The sequence below is a fragment of the Podarcis cretensis genome, assembly GCF_951804945.1.
Source record: "Podarcis cretensis genome assembly, chromosome: 7".
NCBI classification, from domain to species: Eukaryota; Metazoa; Chordata; class Lepidosauria; order Squamata; family Lacertidae; genus Podarcis; species Podarcis cretensis.
The window spans coordinates 23,327,131-23,346,765 of record NC_137176.1 but is presented as its reverse complement, the minus strand read 5'-3'; the positions used below and the strand labels follow the sequence as shown (position 1 = coordinate 23,346,765).

The 19,635-nt window shown below is 45.2% G+C and overlaps 1 protein-coding gene across 1 annotated transcript in view; it reads right to left on the bottom strand.

Annotated features, from left to right (window-relative positions):
* LOC307220841 (cadherin-6) overlaps nt 1-19,635 on the bottom strand; it is a 164,738-nt gene that overhangs the window by 69,875 nt on the left and 75,228 nt on the right. Inside the window, exon 2 of the mRNA XM_079984962.1 lies at nt 15,333-15,691. Coding sequence (XP_079841088.1) covers nt 15,333-15,560 — 228 coding nt within the window. The 5' untranslated portion in view covers nt 15,561-15,691. The remainder of the gene's footprint in view (nt 1-15,332; nt 15,692-19,635) is intronic.

Here is a 19,635-nt window from a genome sequence, read left to right as displayed (position 1 = left end):
CAGTCAGGGGTGATGCAAATTCTAATCCAAAACCATCTGGAGGACCAGAAGTTCACTATCCTTATCTAACTCATCACAACACAAGGAGAGAAGAGACACTGGAAGGAAGAAGGTTAAAAAGCAACCTCAGGCAAATGTTCTTACCTGTTCCCCTCCATTTCTCCCTGTTTATCAGGGACACTGCAAATTTTCTGATACTCGTCCCTGATGAATAACTGCCCCTATTTGTGTGTCCCATTATTTACCTTTCTTATCCTCTAACCCAGATCCCTAGAAATTAAAACTCACCGTGCGTGTGGTGTTAGGGGTGGAAGAAGGGGACGAAGGAGGATTTATGCTAGCACACAAATGCACATGCATGAGCAAAAAAATGCCCCAATTATTTAATATCTCCCATCCCTTATTCAGACAGCAACTGGTGCTGAATGTGTTTTGAATCCCAGCTGTTCTGTGATACACACAGCCAGCTCCATTATGAGATTAAGTATTCTATTAAATGTTCTTTTTCTTTTTTCTAATAAAAAAAAGGGAAGCGTTGTGATCAGTTTGCTGACACTTCATACTTCAGAAGCCAGTACAGCAGGGCAGACAATTGCAGAGGAAATGACTATAGTTTACAGGAAGCAGAGAAGTGCCTTCGGCAATGCATGAAGAGGGACCGGGCTCAGGCAGACAACAGGAAAAAAAAAACAATCACACAATAGTATTACCAGTTTCATCTGTGAAAAGTTTGAACTCGTGTAGTTGTTGCAAGCATGTAGCCAGATCAGAGCTCATTGCTGACTTCTCTAGGGTTTCATTTTCTTTATCTGGTTCTTGGGCGATGACTTCCTCTATATTTGCTTGGTTTGTTCCTGCACTGCTATGTAAGTTTCTTAATATGGATCGATAATAAATACTGCATGACTTATATATTTTCTTTGGCTGCTTTTAAAGTGTAGAACAATGCTCAAAATGTGAATAATTCAGGGTGAATAGAATCTAACATACATTTGATGTTGATAAATGTGAGTTATTAACATACTGTGTCTGGAGCTTAATAGAAACTATGTATTATATTTTGTGCATTTCATTACATCTGCTGAATTTGAGGCGCCTTGGTGCAAAAATGGGGACTGCTGCTTTTTTCTTTTCTTTTGCAAATGTTTACCTTGGAATGCTCTCATTCCTGACTACACTTGCCAGGGACTTTAGATGAAGGCCTGAGATGAGATGATGGAGAGAGATTGTTGTAACAAGATGCTTGTAACTGGATGATGGTTGGTTTAATGAACCCTCCTAGGTTGCCTTGGGGGACCCAAAGAAATGGATTAATAATAAGGAGGCATGTAACTAATTTGAAGGGCTGAGTTTGATGCATCTTACAACTACTGGTTTCTATATCCCTCATCTCCACATTTGATTTCGGCAGTACAACTGGATGAGCATGAAAAGTTGAGGTTGCCTTTTCAGCTTCCACCAGCCCCCTCCCCTCTTTTCATAGCCACTAACACATCAGCTGCCTGTCATTTCAAAAGTTACCTCTGCATTGTTATGATGGATTGACAGTGCAGTGAGCTTCCATCAATGTCAGTGATCTGAGGAGGGAAGAAAAGGATACAGGAAGTCTAGTGAGTGCATACGTTTGAGGATGGAAGAAAGGGCGGTCAAGAAAAGCAAGTGACAGAGTGTAGAATATTAATGGTAGAAATAAAAAGAAACAGAATGCCATGTCTTTCCCCTCTTTGCCACCCGGGAAAGAAGGCTAAGAGACTCAGTGTGCCAAAGCAAAAAGGAATAGAGTCTGTGAAACAGGAAGGAGTTGTCTGTGTTCACAGGTAGGGGAAGGGAGGAAAGGGACCCAGGAGAGAGGAACAACTTTGCTAATCCTTGCTCTCCTGTTCTTAACTTTTGCTGACAAATACGTTGCTGAAACAAAATTTCCATCATGCAGTTGTGCTCCGCTTCCATGGTGGCCACTCTCAGTAGTGTCCAGGGGCAACTGACACATTTTGTGTAGCTCTGGGGTTTTTCTCCCCAGAAGTAAATGGCATCCTTTCAATCATATAGAAGAAAAGGAAGGGGGTGCTTAGGTACAATATAGGGGTTCATGCAGCGGCCGAGGAAGCCCCTCGGGCACCTGGAGTGGCATGCCCAGGGACGGGGTGAGCCACCCATAGAGGCGGGTTGAGCCGCCCATAGGGTTGGGTAAGGAGAGCTACCTATAAGGGTGTGGCACACTGAGGGGTCTCTGGAGTCTGCCTGCCTCCTCCCACTCAGCCGCCCTACAGCTGGGGGGGGGGGGGAGAGGCAGCGGGCAGACCATTTGGGCAGGAGAGACACGTGGTTTAGGCACACTGCAAGCCCCACGGTGAGTGCTGCCCATCATTTTGTCACCCCCCTCACTGGTGACACCTGGTGTGGCCTGCACCCACTGCACCCCCTTCCTCTGCCCCTGGGTTCATGTATACAACACATACACCCCAATGCTGATCGTGTGCCTGACTACAAATCTGGCAATCCAAAAGCCACTTACATGTTATGTTTTCAGCATGGACCTTTCCTCCACACTAAACATTAATGAATAACATGTTGACATTTCCATTCCACCTTGAGGAGCACACGTGTGGAACTGTTATGTGTCACATGTCTGTTTACATTCTAGCACAGCTTGCTGGGAACTTCCATTGTGCATATCTTTTGCTTTTCCCTGTTCTCTCTGAGACGACGATAGAGAGAGACGACATGTTTCTTTGTCCTGATTTATGATTAATAAATCTATAGTTGTAGTATGCTTCCACAAGCCTCACGCCTATTCTGTGTAAGCAGTTTGCTCTGCTGATAGTGTGCCCTGGTTTGGACGCTGATTTACGTCGGAGCAGAGGCCGATGGTCTTTGCAGCGGAAAGACTGGAAAGAGATGGCCCAGCTGCATGCCGACAACATGTGTTTCATAGCACATGTTTAAAACTTGTTTCGTTTGAGTTTGACTGGGCTGAGACTCCCTGTGGCATTTCCTCATCCAGAGAAAGACATGTTTTCACCTTGCAATGCGCTGGGTGGACCTGAACCAATCAGTTATTGGGAGTCTGGACAGAGAGCATCACATCTGAGTGCGAGAGTCTGGGTGCATGACCTTGGTCCTCCCAGTTACACAGTTCTACACTTCTGCAGTCTGAATGATTGGTTCAGTGAACAGTATCGAGGCAATGGGGCTACAGTATTAATGAGATAAATCCTGTCTATTTTGGCACCTTGTCTTTATTATTGTGATTCCTACACTGCAGTAGGCCTTTATTTTACTGTCCAGGGAAATTTGTTTTCAATGAAACAACAGAGCATATATATATATATTTATACCTGAAGCCCTTTTCCAAAGCGTTTCTTTGATAAAGGAGGGTAGTTGCAATCCCTTCAGCATTTCAGAGATGAAAATAAGGACACTCCTGTGAATGTGGAGCTATGGGGTTGGCCCAACACAATCCAGGCTAAAAGTGCACCACAAGCAGAATACGGAAAATAAAACGCATGGTGAGGAGATAACTCTAGGTGACTAGAGCAAGTGAGGAATGCTGCCCATTTTTTTAAAAAGAAAGGGGGGGGGGAATCATCTTTTTGTGAGAGAGCTACATGCCCAAGGCCATGTAAAAAGACAAAAGCACACAAGACCTGGAAGGGAATCCACATACACTAAATGTATCCTTGTACTCCATGGTTGGTGAGTCCAGGCGAAAATTCCTACTTCACATTGAACAGATGCTACCATCCAGGCAGAAAACAGAATGCCATCTGCAAAGGGGAAGGGGATCCTCCTTGAAGAAATGAAAGACTCCGGTGAAACAAAGCATATGGCTCTCGACGTGAGCCAAGCCACCTACCTCAGGGAATAAGAAGAAATCATTCAAACCTCTCCCATTCATCTGAAAATGATTTCCCAAACTCAACTATACATTGTTATAATCTGTATCCCAACTGCAAAGCACAATCCATGCATCGAAGCCCACGCAGAATGCAAATTCTCATCCCTTTACCACAGGTTTTTAGAGTCTCGATCAATTTGCACATACTTAAGACACTTTCCATAAAAATAAATAAACCAGATGCTGCCCCCACCCTGGTTCTCCACCCTGTCCTCCTCCAACAAGTGGAATTCCATTATTTTATACGTAAACCACTCTTCATCTGCAGATCTCAGGCACTGGCAAAGGAAGAGGAGTGTGGGGGGAGCGCACCGCCCCCAACAGCGTGATCCCAGTGGGGTGCCATCACGGCTGCCCCCCCCCGAACTGGGCACCATGCCCCTGTGGGCGGCACGCCACACCCCTGGGATGTGCGCCAGCCCCACCCTGCCTGCTCTATGCCCCCCGGGGCTGGAGCATGAAGCTCCACCACTGATCTCAGGGCAGTTCACAACAACAACAACAATTTATTATTTATACCCTGCCCATCTGGCTGGGTTTCCCCAGCCACTAATACAATAATCTATTAAACATTAAAAGCTTCCCTAAACAGGGGTGCCTTCTGATGTCTTCTAAAAGTCTGGTAGTTGTTTTTCTCTTTGACATCTGGTTGGAGGGTGTTCCACAACGGTTTCCATGCCACTTCACAGATCCACCGGCTTTCCTGCGCAGATGCCAACCTGATACAGCCTTTCCTTTTGCTATTCATAATCCCTAGACAGCTGTGAGGACAGCCCAATCCAAGGGAGAGATCCTGCCACATGCTTCATTTCTCTGACTACTCAATCTGCTAATCAGAAGAGTCGCCCCTCATCCCCCCCCCCCGTCTAGGTTTTTGAGGTTCTAGGAAGTTGCTGTAAGGCTTCGTTTCAAAGCGGGTGGCACTGTGCGTTAAATCACAGAGCCTAGGATTTGCCAATCGGAAGGTCGGCGACGGGGTGAGCTCCCGTTGCTCGGTCCCTGCTCCTGCCAACCTAGCAGGGATTCAAACCGCCAACCTTCTGATCGGCAAGCCCAAGAGGCTCAGTGGTTTAGACCACAGCGCCACCTGCGTCCCTTTTTCTGAGTGTTTTACTCTACTTTAAATGTTTGCACATTCTTTTGTGTATTTGTGATTCTTCAGTCTGATGGGGACTTCTTCTTCTTCTTCTTCTCCTCCTCCTCCTCCTCCTCGCTTATGACAGAGTTGGGGCAATTATATGCAATCATGACTTCATTACTGTTTTGGGGTGGACACATTGCTTTATTTACAAGCAGTGCACGCCCTCTAACTTCCTGCTGAATGTGCCTCAGGTGACAGGAATGCAGTAAGATTGGGGAAGCATTGCAGATCAACTAATATAGTATAATGATGACTGGACTAGAGCAGGGGTAGGCAACCTAAGGCCTGGGGGCCAGATGCGGCCCAATTGCCTTCTCAATCTGGCCCACGGACGGTCTGGGAATTAGCATGTTTTTACATGAGCAGAATGTGTCCTTTTCTTTAAAATGCATCTCTGGGTTATTTGTGGGGCCTGCCTGGTGTTTTTACATGAGTAGAATATGTGCTTTTATTTAAAATGCATCTCTGCGTTATTTGTGGGGCATAGGAATTCATTCAATCCCCCACCCCAAATATAGTCCAGCCCCTCCACATGGTCTGAGGAATGGTGGACCGGCCCATGGCTGAAAAAGGTTGCTAACCCCTGGACTAGAGGAAAATACAGTGGTGCCTCGCAAGATGAAATTAATCCGTTCCGTGAGGCTCTTCGTATAGCGGTTTTTTCGTCTTGCGAAGCAAGCCCATTGACAGCTTAGCGGATTAGCGCTATTAGTGGTTTAGCGGCTTTTAGCGATCAGCTGTTAAGCGGCTTATCAGCGGATCAGCTGATAAGCGGCTTAGCGGTTTAGGGAAAGGGGAAAAAAGGGGGGGGAACCCGCAGGAACTCGCAAGACATTTCGTCTTGTGAAGCAAGCCCATAGGGAAATTCGTTTTGCGAAGCGCCTCCAAAACGGAAAACCCTTTCGTCTAGCGGGTTTTCCGTCTTGCAAGGCGTTCATATTGCGGGGCACCACTGTAAGGGTCTAGTTCTTTTATAATAAAAAACATGATAGCGGTTTACACACTATTTATGTATTCTTTTCCCAGTTATGTTTTCTGTGCATATGAGAGAGAGGGAGAGGTAACATGAGAGCCTTCCTTCCTTCCTTCCTTCCTTCCTTCCTTCCTTCCTTCCTTCCCTTCTTCCTGAAGGAGCATCTCCACCCCCATCATTCAGCACTGAGGGCCTTCTGGCAGTTCCCTCACTGTGAGAAGTGAAGTTACAGGGAACCAGGCAGAGGGCCTTGTCGGTATTGGCTCCCGCCCTGTGGAACACCCTCCCATCAGATGTCAAAGAAATAAGCAACTATCTGACGTTTAGAAGACATCTGAAGGCAGCCCTTTTTAGGGAAGTTTTTAATGACTGATGTTTTAATGTATTTTTGTTTTAATGTATTTTTAAACTTTTGTTGGAAGCCGCCTAGAGTGGCTAGGGATGGGCAGGGTATAAATAATAACTTATTATTACTGTATTTTTCACTCCATAAGATGCACCTGACCATAAGACACACCTAGTTTTTAGAGGAGGAAAGCAAGGGGAAAAAATACAGAGTGCATGAGGGAGAAAGATCCCCCTCTGCGCTGGCTCTTGGCTGCTCTCATGCAAGTCACAGAGCCCCTCAGATGGAGGGAACTCTAAAGAGTGTTCTAAAGCCCTCTTCCCCCACCTCGCCTCTCCCCACCCCCTTGCATGGGTGGGGGATGCTTGCGTAGGCACTGCCCTTAGGACGCTATGCCCCCGCCGCTCCGGGAACCAAAGTCCCCAGCTCCGCTGCTGCCAGGGACAGCACATTCACTCCATAAGATGCACATACATTTCCCCTTACTTTTTAGGAGGAAAAAAGTGCGTCTTATGGAGCGAAAAATACGGTATATTTCTCGGCAAAAGTCATCATTGCCAGGGTTTATGAAGGCACTATTCGGAAATGCGGCTAACACCAAACAAATCAGCTGAGAAACAGGGCTATGTAGTACTATTTTAAAGAGATGTTTGCACATTGTTCCATCGCCACTTCAGCTTCTCAGACAGTGAGAATCGAACAGGAGACAAAGCACATTTAATTGCATGTGTGCTCATGAACTTCCTTGGCCCTACTACAGGAGAGTCTTGACTTCTAATTCTTGTTTCCATCTGACAGCATTTTATAGCCAGCATATAAACTTCTGCCTCCTTTTTTCACATTTCAGTGCATCTTCGTTCAAGATTTACGGCGTACAATAATACTGGAAAACATTATCCCTTTAAAGGGGGGGGGGAGAGAGAGCCTGATTCAAGTATTTACATTTTATTTTCTGTTCTGAGATCCTGCCAAATGTCATATTCTTTGAATCAGAAGAAAAGATACCTTCAGGTTAAAATGCTACCATGCCCATCAATCACTCTGGTGAGCGGCTACAGCACACAAGCTGCTATAAATAATTCCAGCTCAGCTTCTAGCTGATAAAAGATTGTGGGTTCCTACTTTTGTAGATACTAGTTAAGATTTCACTGGCTGATGTCTCTCTAGGTTCGTTGGGATACAACAAAGAATGACACCTGATTGTTCATCGTTTGGCCCAGTTTGCACATCACGGTAAACTGTGGCTTACTGGGGCAGTGTGAAAGTGTGGACTCTCAGAGATAAGTTTGTATCTGCTTGGCTTCTCACTGGTCAGTTTGGCTTATCAGAACCTAGACCCTCTTCACTAACCCTGAGCTGTCAACTCGAGAGTACGTGAGGTTGGTTGGGGATACCGCATTCTATAATCCACTATGGGATAAAACCAGCATCAATTTGGGCAGCTGCCATGGCTGCAGCAGCAGCCATTGCTGATACCTGCCTTATGGAATCATACAATTGTGGAGCCGGAAGGGATAATGAGGATCATCTAGTCCAACCCCCTGCAAAACCATGGCGTCATCAGCTCTACACTCGAACCAAACTGAGCTACCCATGCTGAATTTTTCTCCTTGTGCTCCAGTGAGAGCTGGGTGACTTTCTGGCACTATTTAAATTTGCTATTTGTCTCTGACAGTGCTGTTGCCCTGTCACTGCATCCCAGTGGGGACTGACATTTTAATTTTCACTAGGCCTGAAGAAATACTCATCAGAGCTGCCTGCCATTGACAGGCAATCCCACCGTGGTGGGGGTGGTGGGGGTGGGCACAAACTGGAAGGTGGCACCAGAGGGCATATTGCATATTGCCACACAAACCTGGATTCATCTCTGGATGAAATATGCCTCTTAGACAAAGATCAAATACCAACATTATATAAATCAGCATTATCTATCTACACAAACCCATTGCCACTCACAGCTCCCACCATTTAGTGATGCATTAAAAACTTATTTGTGTTGACTCTGCTATAATCAACGAGACATTTGCATATGGCACCCCTATTCTAACACTTCAGCCACTTCCAATAACGCATGTGCTTGTCTTTCATGCCCCATGGCTAATTGTTCAATTACAAGGATGTGAGTTGCTCTGACACCCAAGAAGGCTAGTTGCGAAGTGCTCGTGGCCATGGAATCAATGACATTTATATACCATGCGTCCATTCCATACTTTGCAAAACAGAGTGCCATTCACACTTAAATAAATAACTTCAAAAAAATAACTTCAGGGCCTATCACATTTCTTTGATCAGACTCAGATCCTAGTATCCATCTTTGAGTTAAGAGACTTCCTCTACAGTTTATGGAATGAAGACCTAAGTAAACACTTTAGGTTTTCCAAGGGACAGGCATTGAGGCATTGGGAAGAACTGTGTACACAGTTAGAACACTGCTTTCTGATTTTGCAGGTCCTACCTCCATAGATCTAAGTCACAAATGGGAAAGATCACACTGGCGTGTCCATCATGATGATGGCTACATCACATTATTCAAATGTGAGTATGCTCCATTGCAGAATGAACACTACAAACACACACACACATACACACACTCTGTTATGAATAATAGGCCTGCAGTACCTTTGCTTGTGTAGATTGCAAAGCTAATGGCTGAAGTGGCCAAGAAAATGGCTCTTAATGGGAACTAATGACCAAGAAAGAGCAGAATTTCCCAGAAATGTGAAACTCATCAGAGCCAGGGTTTGTGGGGGGACAGAATACTTCCCCTGAGCCCACTATAAATGATTCTCTCTGTTTGTGTAAAAAAAAAAAAAAAAAAAAAAAAAAGGACAAAAACAGGCGGTGGGATAGCAAGGTAGAAATTTTTTTCCAAAGAAATTGAGATAGAGAGAAGCAGCTAGCTGAACGGTGGTGTTTAGCTTTTTTGGGTGCTGGTGTGTCTCTGGGGATCTGATAGGAGGCAGAAGATTTGCTTGGAAGGGGTGTTAACTGTGTGCCTCTCCACCTATGCTCAACTTCTATATTTGTAAACAAACCCAAATATTACAGGAACACCGTATAAATCACACACATGGTGATATGCATGGGCTGAGATAAAGTGGAAGATAAGCCAAATTGACAAGGTACAAATGTAAGATAACAGGACTGTACAGACCTATCCTATTAGCTGATGGAGGAAGCACAGGTGCGATGCACAATCCGAATGTCTGCAGGAACATCAGAGCATGAAGCAAACAATTCCTGCCGTGCAACAGAACTGTCATTATTTCAATATTCTGCATTTTAGTGACGCACTGTTACTAACAATCAAGGCAGGCGTCAGCACCTGACATCCTCAGAGAGCTGCAGGGGACCCAAGCACAGCAGCATATCCCACAGCTCTGATGCTCTGTAGACATTCAGATACCTACCCAAAAGTCTCCTTTCTGGTTCTTCAATAGGCACAGGTTGGCTCAGAGCATCCATCTAAACTTCTTACAATCATTCTGTCACTTTATCCAGGATGAGAGAAAGGGCTGGGAATTTTAATTTCCCACCATGCCTGCAAAGACAGTCATCAGAGCTGCTTACTAGGTAAAGGTAAAGGGACCCCTGACCATTAGGTCCAGTCGTGACCGACTCTGGGGTTGCGGTGCTCATCTCACTTTATTGGCCAAGGGAGCTGGCGTACAGCTTCCGGGTCATGTGGCCAGCATGATTAAGCCGCTTTTGGCAAACCAGAACAGCGCATGGAAATGCCGTTTACCTTCCCGCTGGAGTGGTACCTATTTATCTACTTGCACTTTGACGTGCTTTCGAACTGCTAGGTTGGCAGGAGCAGGGACCAAGCAACGGGAGCTCACCCCGTCGTGGGGATTCGAACGCCGACCTTCTGATTGGCAAGTCCTAGGCTATGTGGTTTAACCCACAGCGCCACCCGTGCCCCTGAGCTGCTTACTACCAACAGACAATTGCATCAGGGCGTCCACTGAGTGGAGGGGAAATTCTGCGGATAGCCCCCTCGAACCTGGAGCCAGCCCAGTTAACAATCAAGAGGCAATGCATTGAAACCCTGCCCAAAATGTACCTCTTGTCTGCTCATTCCATGGCTATTTGCAGCCATGGAAGGAACAAGAAAACCAACATGGAATAAGCAAACAAGAGGTACATTTGGGGCAGGGTTTCAATGCATTGCCTCTTGGTTTTTAACTGGGCTGGCTCCCCATCCAACACTGTGCTGTGAAGTCTCAACTATCAGGGACTGGCTGGATGAAGAGTAGGGGTGGGTGTCTCCATCCCAGGAACCCCCCAGGGATGGCACAGAAGCAGGAGACTTGGACAAGGGACAGTGGTGGTGGGATTCCAGCCACACTTCAGAAAATGCAGGATGCAGGTTCCAACAGAGAAGACAGAGGAGAGCCGGACAGGGCTTCTCCTTGTCTTCCTGAATGCTTCTCTGCCAGCAGCTCGCAGGCTCCACTCGTTCCCAGATCACAGAGACCGCTGCATGTTGCCGAACGACACGCCAGGCAGGCAGAGAGGGAAATGCCTGCAGCTTCCCTTAGCAAGCGACTACAGGGGTGGAGTTCTGATGGAGAAGGCAAAAAGGAGGGGTCACTTGTCAGTCAAGCAACTTCTCTATTCAGAGGGGTTTGCCTTGCCGAGCCTCCTTGTTTTGTTTTCCCTTCCTTCCTTAATAAAGAAACTAACTGCTCGCTTAGTGATGTATGGAAGTGAGAGCTGGACCATAAAGAAGGCTGATTGCCAAAGAATCGATGCTTTTGAATTATGGTGCTGGAGGAGACTCTTGAGAGTCCCATGGACTGCAAGAAGATCAAGCCTCTCCATTCTTAAGGAAATCAGCCCTGAGTGCTCACTGGAAGGACAGATCCTGAAGCTGATGCTCCAATACTTTGGCCACCTCATGCGAAGAGAAGACCCTGATTTTGGGAAAGATGGAGGGCACAAGGAGAAGGGGACGACAGAGGACGAGATGGTTGGACAGTGTTCTTGAAGCTACCAGCATGAATTTGACCAAACCGTGGGAGGCAGTGGAAGGCAGGAGTGCCTGGCGTGCTCTGGTCCATGGGGTCACAAAGAGTCGGACACGACTTAACGACTAAACAACAACAAACTGCTCGCTAGCTTCACATTTCTCGCTCTCTTCAGCCTGCGGGCGACCTGACAGGCCCTGCGACATCAACACTGGGAAATAAAGATGGTGTGGCATTGCCTCGGCAATGGGGAGCCACCCCCTGTCTTCCAAGCAGCTCACAGCACCGAACAAGAAGCTAGGCTCTGAGGCAATGCAAGACTGCCCTATCTTCCCTTGGACACACACCGCTGCCCCAAAGAACTGGCAAAAAGGCCGTCCCTCTTCACAGTTTGTGAGAAGCGCTACCACATTAGGGTGGATGTTTCAGCTTAGTGGTGATATATGTGACTGCTCCCAAGCAGATCTGCTTCCAGCTGCCATTTCTGAGTCTGTGGGTCATTCTGGGAAATACGGTTGCAAATTCCAGAATACTGTTTCAGACTGCAGGAGTTAGGCAGCAGTTCCAGCGCTTGACTCTTACTTTCTCAACCTGCTCATCTCTGTGTCAAATCCATCCATGGCCAAGCAGCTGATTGGCAAGCATGGGAAGAGGCCATCTACTCTGAGGGAAAGAGTCATAGCCCCAGTGGAGAAAGATCACACTCTATGCACCGCAGGTCAAGAAGCAGCCCCAGAGATTGAAGATGTTTCGTCCACAAAGTCTAAGAGGTCAGCTTGAATCAAAAACTGCTCAGATCAAACAAGCGGTGTTTGATCTGAAAAAGGACACTGTGTTCTTTCTGCTTATAGATGTCCTCCCCGATAGTTACAGAACCAGAACTAAAATGGCCTTTTGTTAGAATCCACAATTGCTATAGTGGAGCTGTGTAAGGAGTCCTCTCTGAAAGTGAGCCCCCATCCTGCTTAATCTTTTACAGGTATGGCATGAAACAAAAAATGGCAGATCTAGGGTCCTCTCTCACCCTCTCCTCTCTGTTATATCTAAGGCCTTTTCTCCATTCTGTATAATGCATTTGTAAACATGCATATATTAAAAATACTTGTAGAAAGACAACAATCCAGCACTCCACTTTTGTTCAGTATTAGGAGCAACAGATACAGAACTAGGTTAAGCTCCCTAAAATAATGTTGGTTAGATTTGGGGAAACATCTTAGATCAGCAAGCTGGTAAGCTGCTACCATTGCCAGAGTATGCAAAGTTCCTTACAACTGTACTTTTTTTGAATGGGGGTGTGTGGGGGATACTTTGGATCCAGGAGCCAAGAAGCCCCTAGGCTGCACTATAAAGTATGACAGCATAGAAACTCTAATTCTAATTTCATGGAATCAAATTACATTCCCCTGATCTATTTGTTCCAAACTTGCGCACTGAACTGGATTCTGCTATATGATGCTCCCAAACTGAGATGAAAGCTGTGATATATCAAGCTAACAAGCCCCAATTTAAGAATCAGTGTGACATGGCATTCTTTTTGCTGTTAAGGACTTTGCAATATCTTAAGCTAAGCATGATCACCCCAGTCCAAAGCCTAACACAGAGCTTTCCAAACTTTTCATGTTGGTGACACACTTTTTAGACATGCATCATTTCGTGACACAGTCATTCAGGTTTACTAACAAACCAGAGGTTAAACTAACCCCTTTCCAGCGTTTGTGCTACATACTGCAGTCAACACACTGACTAACGTGTTGCGACACACAGTTTGGAAAGCTCTGGCCTAACATGTATATTGCAATGTGCACATTGGGTTGCTGTCTCCATGTGCTTCTCCATTCATTCCAACTGAGAGAGCAGATTTACTTCTGCAATAGAGCCCCCACCCCCTTTATCCATAGTTAATCATTAAATGAAGAGACTTAGTAAAGATCTAGGGCACACAAACAAACAAACAAACAAACAAACAAACAAACAAACAAACAAACACATGGCTGTATGTAAAGAGCTGAGGATTACTGGAGTGCTGCAGGTGTGCCATGATAAACTGAGACTAAGTTCACACGAAGTTATTCACCTACCAAAAAATCTGAGTTTTGTTCACCTTACGTGCCACTCTGAGAAGCGTAAAGGGTGGCCAGGCATCTTTAAAGAGCAGAGAAAGAAACAGAAAGAATGTGTGCTTTGTGATACTTTGCACATCACACTTTTTGAAACCTTCCTTGTAAAAGTTTTTATATAGCAGAGCAGGGTGTATATCTAAGAAATAATACAAGCCTGCATACCCAGCGTAAGAAACTTAAGCAGTTTGAATGTTTTCCTCAACTTTGAACAGAAGTGTTTGAGGTGGCTCACAAAAAAAAAAAAGTAACTTCCCCACCTTGTAATAATATGCCTGGTTGCCTGGAGACAATTTGTACTCGCCTCAGGTGAGCTTAGCACAAGCAACTTAGAGGGATATCAGTTGCACAGTTCTATTTTTTTTTTAAAAAAAATAATAATGTTATTATAAAAGCATATATATACAGGTTCATGGACAAATGGGTATTTTGGGGTAATGCTTTAGTGTTGTGGACAGGAGTCCAATAGAACTGGGGTGAACTTAGCCAATGATCACACGCAAAGGAACAAACAGCTTATTCAGTCATGGCAGAAGGAACAGCTTGATTAACACCCAAAGATTCTGCGCAACTCTGAGGAGCGCATAACACATATTTATACAGTCCCCAGTTCATCATTACATGTGAAGAATGCATGATCATGATTGCTGTAGGCTACATACACATAGCGCTGAACAGAGACATGAGTTTCAACAGAAAACCTTGTGGCCAGTCTTCCAGTCAGTCTCAGAGAGCAATTCCCAGAGTCCTTTGTCACTGCCTTCTAGGACTTACCACTTTTAAACTGAGGAACAGTCTGAAACATGTGACCCAACACAGTCTGACAAGAGGGGATAATAAATCACGCACAGCATCGTGTTACTCAGCATTTTAACAGAACACAAATATTTCCCAATACAGTGGTGCCCCACAAGACGAATGCCTCGCAAGACGGAAAACCCGCTAGACGAAAGGGTTTTCCATTTCGGAGGTGCTTCGCAAAACGAATTTCCTATGGACTTGCTTCGCAAGATGAAAATGTCTTGCGAGTTCCTGCGGGGTTTTTTTCCTTCCCTCCCCCTTTTTCTAAGCCGCTAAGCCGCTTATCTGCTTATCCGCTAAGCCACTAATAGCGCTAATAGCGCTAATAGCGCTAATCCGCTAAGCCGTCAATGGGCTTGCTTCGCAAGACGAAAAAACCGCTAGACGAAGAGACTCGCGGAACGGATTAATTTCGTCTTGCGAGGCACCACTGTACTAATACAGGAGCTCTTAATAGGAAACCAAGGCAGTTCAATGATGAGGTTGCTGGAGAACATGAGGACCAAGTCTCAAACCATGTCAGTATATATGCAACCCTCCTGTAATCTGTGACATTTTGTGACTAAGCACACACCTCAGCAATTCCTGGCTTTTCAACCAAGCCTCTTAATATTTACGACCTTAAATACATTTGCTGATGCACCTTGGAGTGAGGGAAAAATGAAACATCGAATATTAAATCTCCAAATCTCTGAACAGTATCAAAATGCTTTCTTGAAGCCAGATCCTGAGAATTGCCTAAATTAATGGTATCTCTGTTGCAATTAAGGGACAAATGTTGATTTTGTACTTAATTGCCATTGGTTTTCTTTATGCAGCAAAATGGTTTCCCTTGTTAAAGACATACAAAAGAATCTAACTGCGGATGTTAGCCTGAACATATTTGGTTACAAAAGTAAGGCCACTTTCCCCTTCCATTTCCTGTGCTGGTAGCTCAGGTACTGAACTACACACCCTCTGGCGTTCTCCTGCCATGACCATAAAGCAGCAGTCTTTGGAATGGAATTGGCATCCCATTTTGTCTTGTCAATTCAGAGAGACTTCTCAAAACTGTAGAGTACGAGGTGCTGAAAAACAACTTACCTTGCCAACGTATTGATAGTCAGAGCCCGTATACTCCTCTAGAAGAAAGAACTGATTCCACATCCAGCTTCTTTTGGAGCGATAAAGTTCTTTCCTGTTGTTTCTAGATAGATCCAAAATCTTTGGGTTTTCTGGAAAGCCACTAGTCCTTTTGGATAAGGGGGTGGAAGAACTTTGGTGGGGATGACCAACCCAGAAGAGGAGCCAGAAGCAATGATAAGTTCTCATTGTGGCAGTACAAAGCAAGACTGAGGCGGTGATTTGTCTCTTCACCTTAATGCGAACTAGTTTCCTGTGCTGAAGACAGTCTCATTCCCCCTTTGCTTCTTAATGCTCTTTGCTTGGGTCTCTGTGGAGCTCTGAAATGAAAAAGAAATGACAATTTATCAAGCATTTGCAGGGCTACTTAGCATTCTATGTGACAGCAAATATGACAAAAAACGAGGACGTAATTGCCACAAAAAGAATCCTGTGAGGCTCTCCTCCGTTCTTAAACGTTACAAGTAGCCTTTTACATAAACTGAAGGCAATATCTCTGTTGAGTGGGAGGAATAAAACACATTTAATTTTGCTCCTTATTCCACTTAACTTAAAAAAATAAACCCTAGTTTGGACAGCTTCGTTTGACTTTGTGGTGATTCCATTTGTAGAATAGCAAGGAAAGATGTGTTCAGCTGGTAGTAAAGGATACACTAAGGGCTATGAACCCTGCTCACATTGCTTGCCAACTCTGTCTATCCTCCCATCTGCCAACACTCTGCCCCCCATCCCGTCCCCTCAGTTGGGGAAGACAGAAGAATATGAACCCTGCTCTCAACCGATGGGTCAAAGATTTAAACCTAGATACGTTGCAACCTCCAGGTCATGGGGATTTGGCTTGGGTTATCACCATGTGCATTTCACTGAATTTATCAAATATGCTGTGAGATTGTAGTGTGTTTTACATGTTCATATATCATGGTTTTGGATGGTGACAAAAGTATTTTGGGTCAGCAAAGGCCCATCTTCTATGCATCTTTAATCCATTCTAGATAGAGCAGACTGTTTTGTTTTTGTTTTTTTAAGGATTTGGGATATAGGTGCAATGTCAAAAATGGCATATTGCTCATTAAGGTTAGCTTTGGTTTATGCCTGTTTAAGAATCAGTGTGCTAGTGCATGCTGCTCAGTTGATCCTGGCTGGCGAAACAAACTATGGGTCTTGGCTTAGCATTATGGGTGAACGGGGCTTGTTCCTCCAAAGAAAGTATGTGCATATGCCAAAGTTTGTTCTTGGCTTAGAACTCACCATTTGTTGGAGACAGAAACAAATGCTGGCTCACACGTAATGCTAAGCCAAACCTCACGGTATGTTTCTCTCCACTCCAGGCATCGGAGAGCAAAGGAGGAGAAATTTATTGCTTGCCACAGCTTATCAAGATGTGTGAACCAGGACCATACATATGAATCCCAGTACAATTATTTCAGCAGCAGCATAACATGATGTTGATTTTCTGTTCCAGTGAACAGTCAAGCTGCTGCATGTTCTGTATCCCAAAATCCTCCACTGGGAAGGAGAAGAACAGCTTCTTCTACATGAAGCACAGGGGCAGCTCAAGTAAGTCTTGCCTTCGGTTTAGTACCTCTGCTGTATAGGAGAAAAGTGTGTACGAATGATAATCACAATGATAGTAGTAATAACAATAATGTTTCTTGTTTGAACTGTGGGTGGTTTGGGAGGAGAGAGAGAGCATGTATACCCTGATGAGCATGTATGGAAATGACCTTCCCTTTCAGCTCAAATGATCTTGTTCCTCTCCAGTGTTGAGCTCCAAAAAAAGGCCCCACAAACAAAATAATTCTGCAAGTTAGAAACCAGCTGTGGACAAAACCACCTAAGCCCATCACAATATCGGTTTTTCTTTTCTTTTCAAACTTTTTGGAGGAGGCAAAAATAAAGGTGATGATGGAGAGATAAATTAATAAACATTCATGTGGTGCTTTAAACAACAAAAAGCTAAGCAGTCTGCCTGAAGAACAGGGCAGGAGGGAGGGCAAACTGATAGCCAAAGGAGATTTCAGTGTGCTGACATGTACGTCCATGCCTCAAATCATAAAGCCAGAAGGAAGCTGAGCTCACGCTGCATTAGAAGAAATTTGCTGTGAGCCCTTGTTTAATATCATATTTGTCTTCACCCTTAACAAAACATTTCACAAGTTACCAGCTATATTTCTTTGTTTTATGAGAAAGAAATTCCTCCAAAGCCAAAACAAACCACACTTGAGGTCTAGCTATCAGACAGTTTGGGGGGCGGGTTGTTTAAAAAGTGAAAAATCCTATTATTTTGTTATGTCAAATTTGTTGAAGAAAGGCAACGGATGCTCTTTAATTCCAACATGCTCGGACTATCCCTCATCCTGAAGCACATGGATGAGACTTTCACAGAAAAGAAAAATGCAATGCTGCTATAATTGTGGGGACTGGCAAGTAAGGATATAATGAATCCATAAATCTCATTATCTGCTGGGTCAGGGGAACTGACCAGATACATGCACATAAACATGGTTGCTACCAAATTATGCTGGTCAAGAGAAAGGCATGGGACAACAACACCCTCAAGCCAACTCTGCATTTTCCCCTTTTCTCGTTCCCCTAATTCCATTAACATGAGAAAATGAGCAGAAATTATCGCTAGTAATATTGAGTGTTTACAAAGGACCCTTGCATGCACAAAAAGCTTAATATATATTTTACCAGGCTGCAAACTTAGAACAGCCGTGGAAGGTAGGCAGTGTTGTTATCCCCTTACTAAAGAAAGTTATCAGAGCGGGAAGTTGTGGATCCAGGAGGAAGTGTTTTCCTCTTCCTGCAAATTTTAATATGACGATCTCCATTTGCTACTATGCATAGAATAAAGTATTGGCAACTTTTTTATTGCTTGTTTAGGACTATTAATTCGGTATTCAACTAAATATACTCTTAATATTTAAAGATAAGTACAGTTGTACCTTGGATCCCAAACGCCTTGCGAGTTGAATGTTTTGGCTCCTGAACACTGCAAACCCAGAATTGAGTCTTCTGGTTTGCGAACATTCTTTGGAACCCAAACGTCTGACGCGACTTCCGTGGCTTCCGATTGGCTGCAGGAGCTTCCTACAGCCAATTGCGAAGCCACACTTTGGTTTCCAAACCTTTTGGAAGTCGAATGGACTTCTGGAACAGATTCCGTTCTACTTCCAAGGTACGACTAATAGAACAGAAGAAGGTACGAGCTGTGGAGGGAAGTGAGGGGCAGATGGGGCTTGTCAACGTGAGAAGGTAACCCATCAAGGAGAAGGAAAACTGATCCTAAACCTCTGCTGCCTTGTGGCTATGCTTACCCATGAGAAAGGGTTCAGGAGCAAACCCTGAGGAAAAACCCACACCTGCTACCTTGCCATCTTTAGGAGAGCAAAAGGCTAAGGAGTAAACCCAACACAAATCTGGAGTCCCTAAGACTGCTGGATGGTGTTTTGTACATCTCCTTCTGGCAAGTCCTGCAGCCCAGCTGGGGTCAAAAGTATTGCTCTATTGTCCTTTGGACCACATCAGTAAGGGCGAGAGGGTGTGTGTCTTGTCATATAGGTAACCCAGGACCTCCATATGCACTGCCCAGGCCTGCGCCCCGGGGAGGTCACTTCAGTGCTGCTAACACAGCAAAAACAACACAGGAGGCAACAGTTACCTTTGGAGAATCACTGCAGGTGTTGTGGTTCTCCCATGGTTTGACTTTAGCCCTGGAGGTGCACTCCATTGTCCCTTGAGGCAGACGGATGCCAAAACAACAACAACAAAATATTACTCAATAATTTACTTAAAAGAAGAAGCATGTGGGACTGTGAGCCCATTTCCCCTTGTGCCCAACACATGCTGTCAGGGACTCAGCGGGAGCGCAGGGAGGAGAGGAGATGGAGAGCGAGGGGGAGCAATCCGAGGGCAGCGTAGGAGAAGATGACAGCAGCCCGAGAGATTCCATGAGCCTCTCCAGCGAATCGGAAGATTCACAGAAGGGGGCGCCGATGGCCAGGGCAAGGGGGGACCCAAGGGGGACACCCCAGAAGCAAGGGGCCAGCGGGGACTCCCAGAGCAGCAGTTGGAAATCAGGACCAGCTTCCCCACCAGAGCGTAGTGGGGGGGAGGAGTCCCAGGTGTCAGAGCCCACATATGCACCACCAGCGAGAGAAGATGAGTCAGGGTTGGCCACGCCTCCATCGGAGAGCGAGGGAACGGTCAAGAGGAAAGTTGCAGGCTGGGCGCACGCGCCAAGTTCAAATGTACAGGCGAG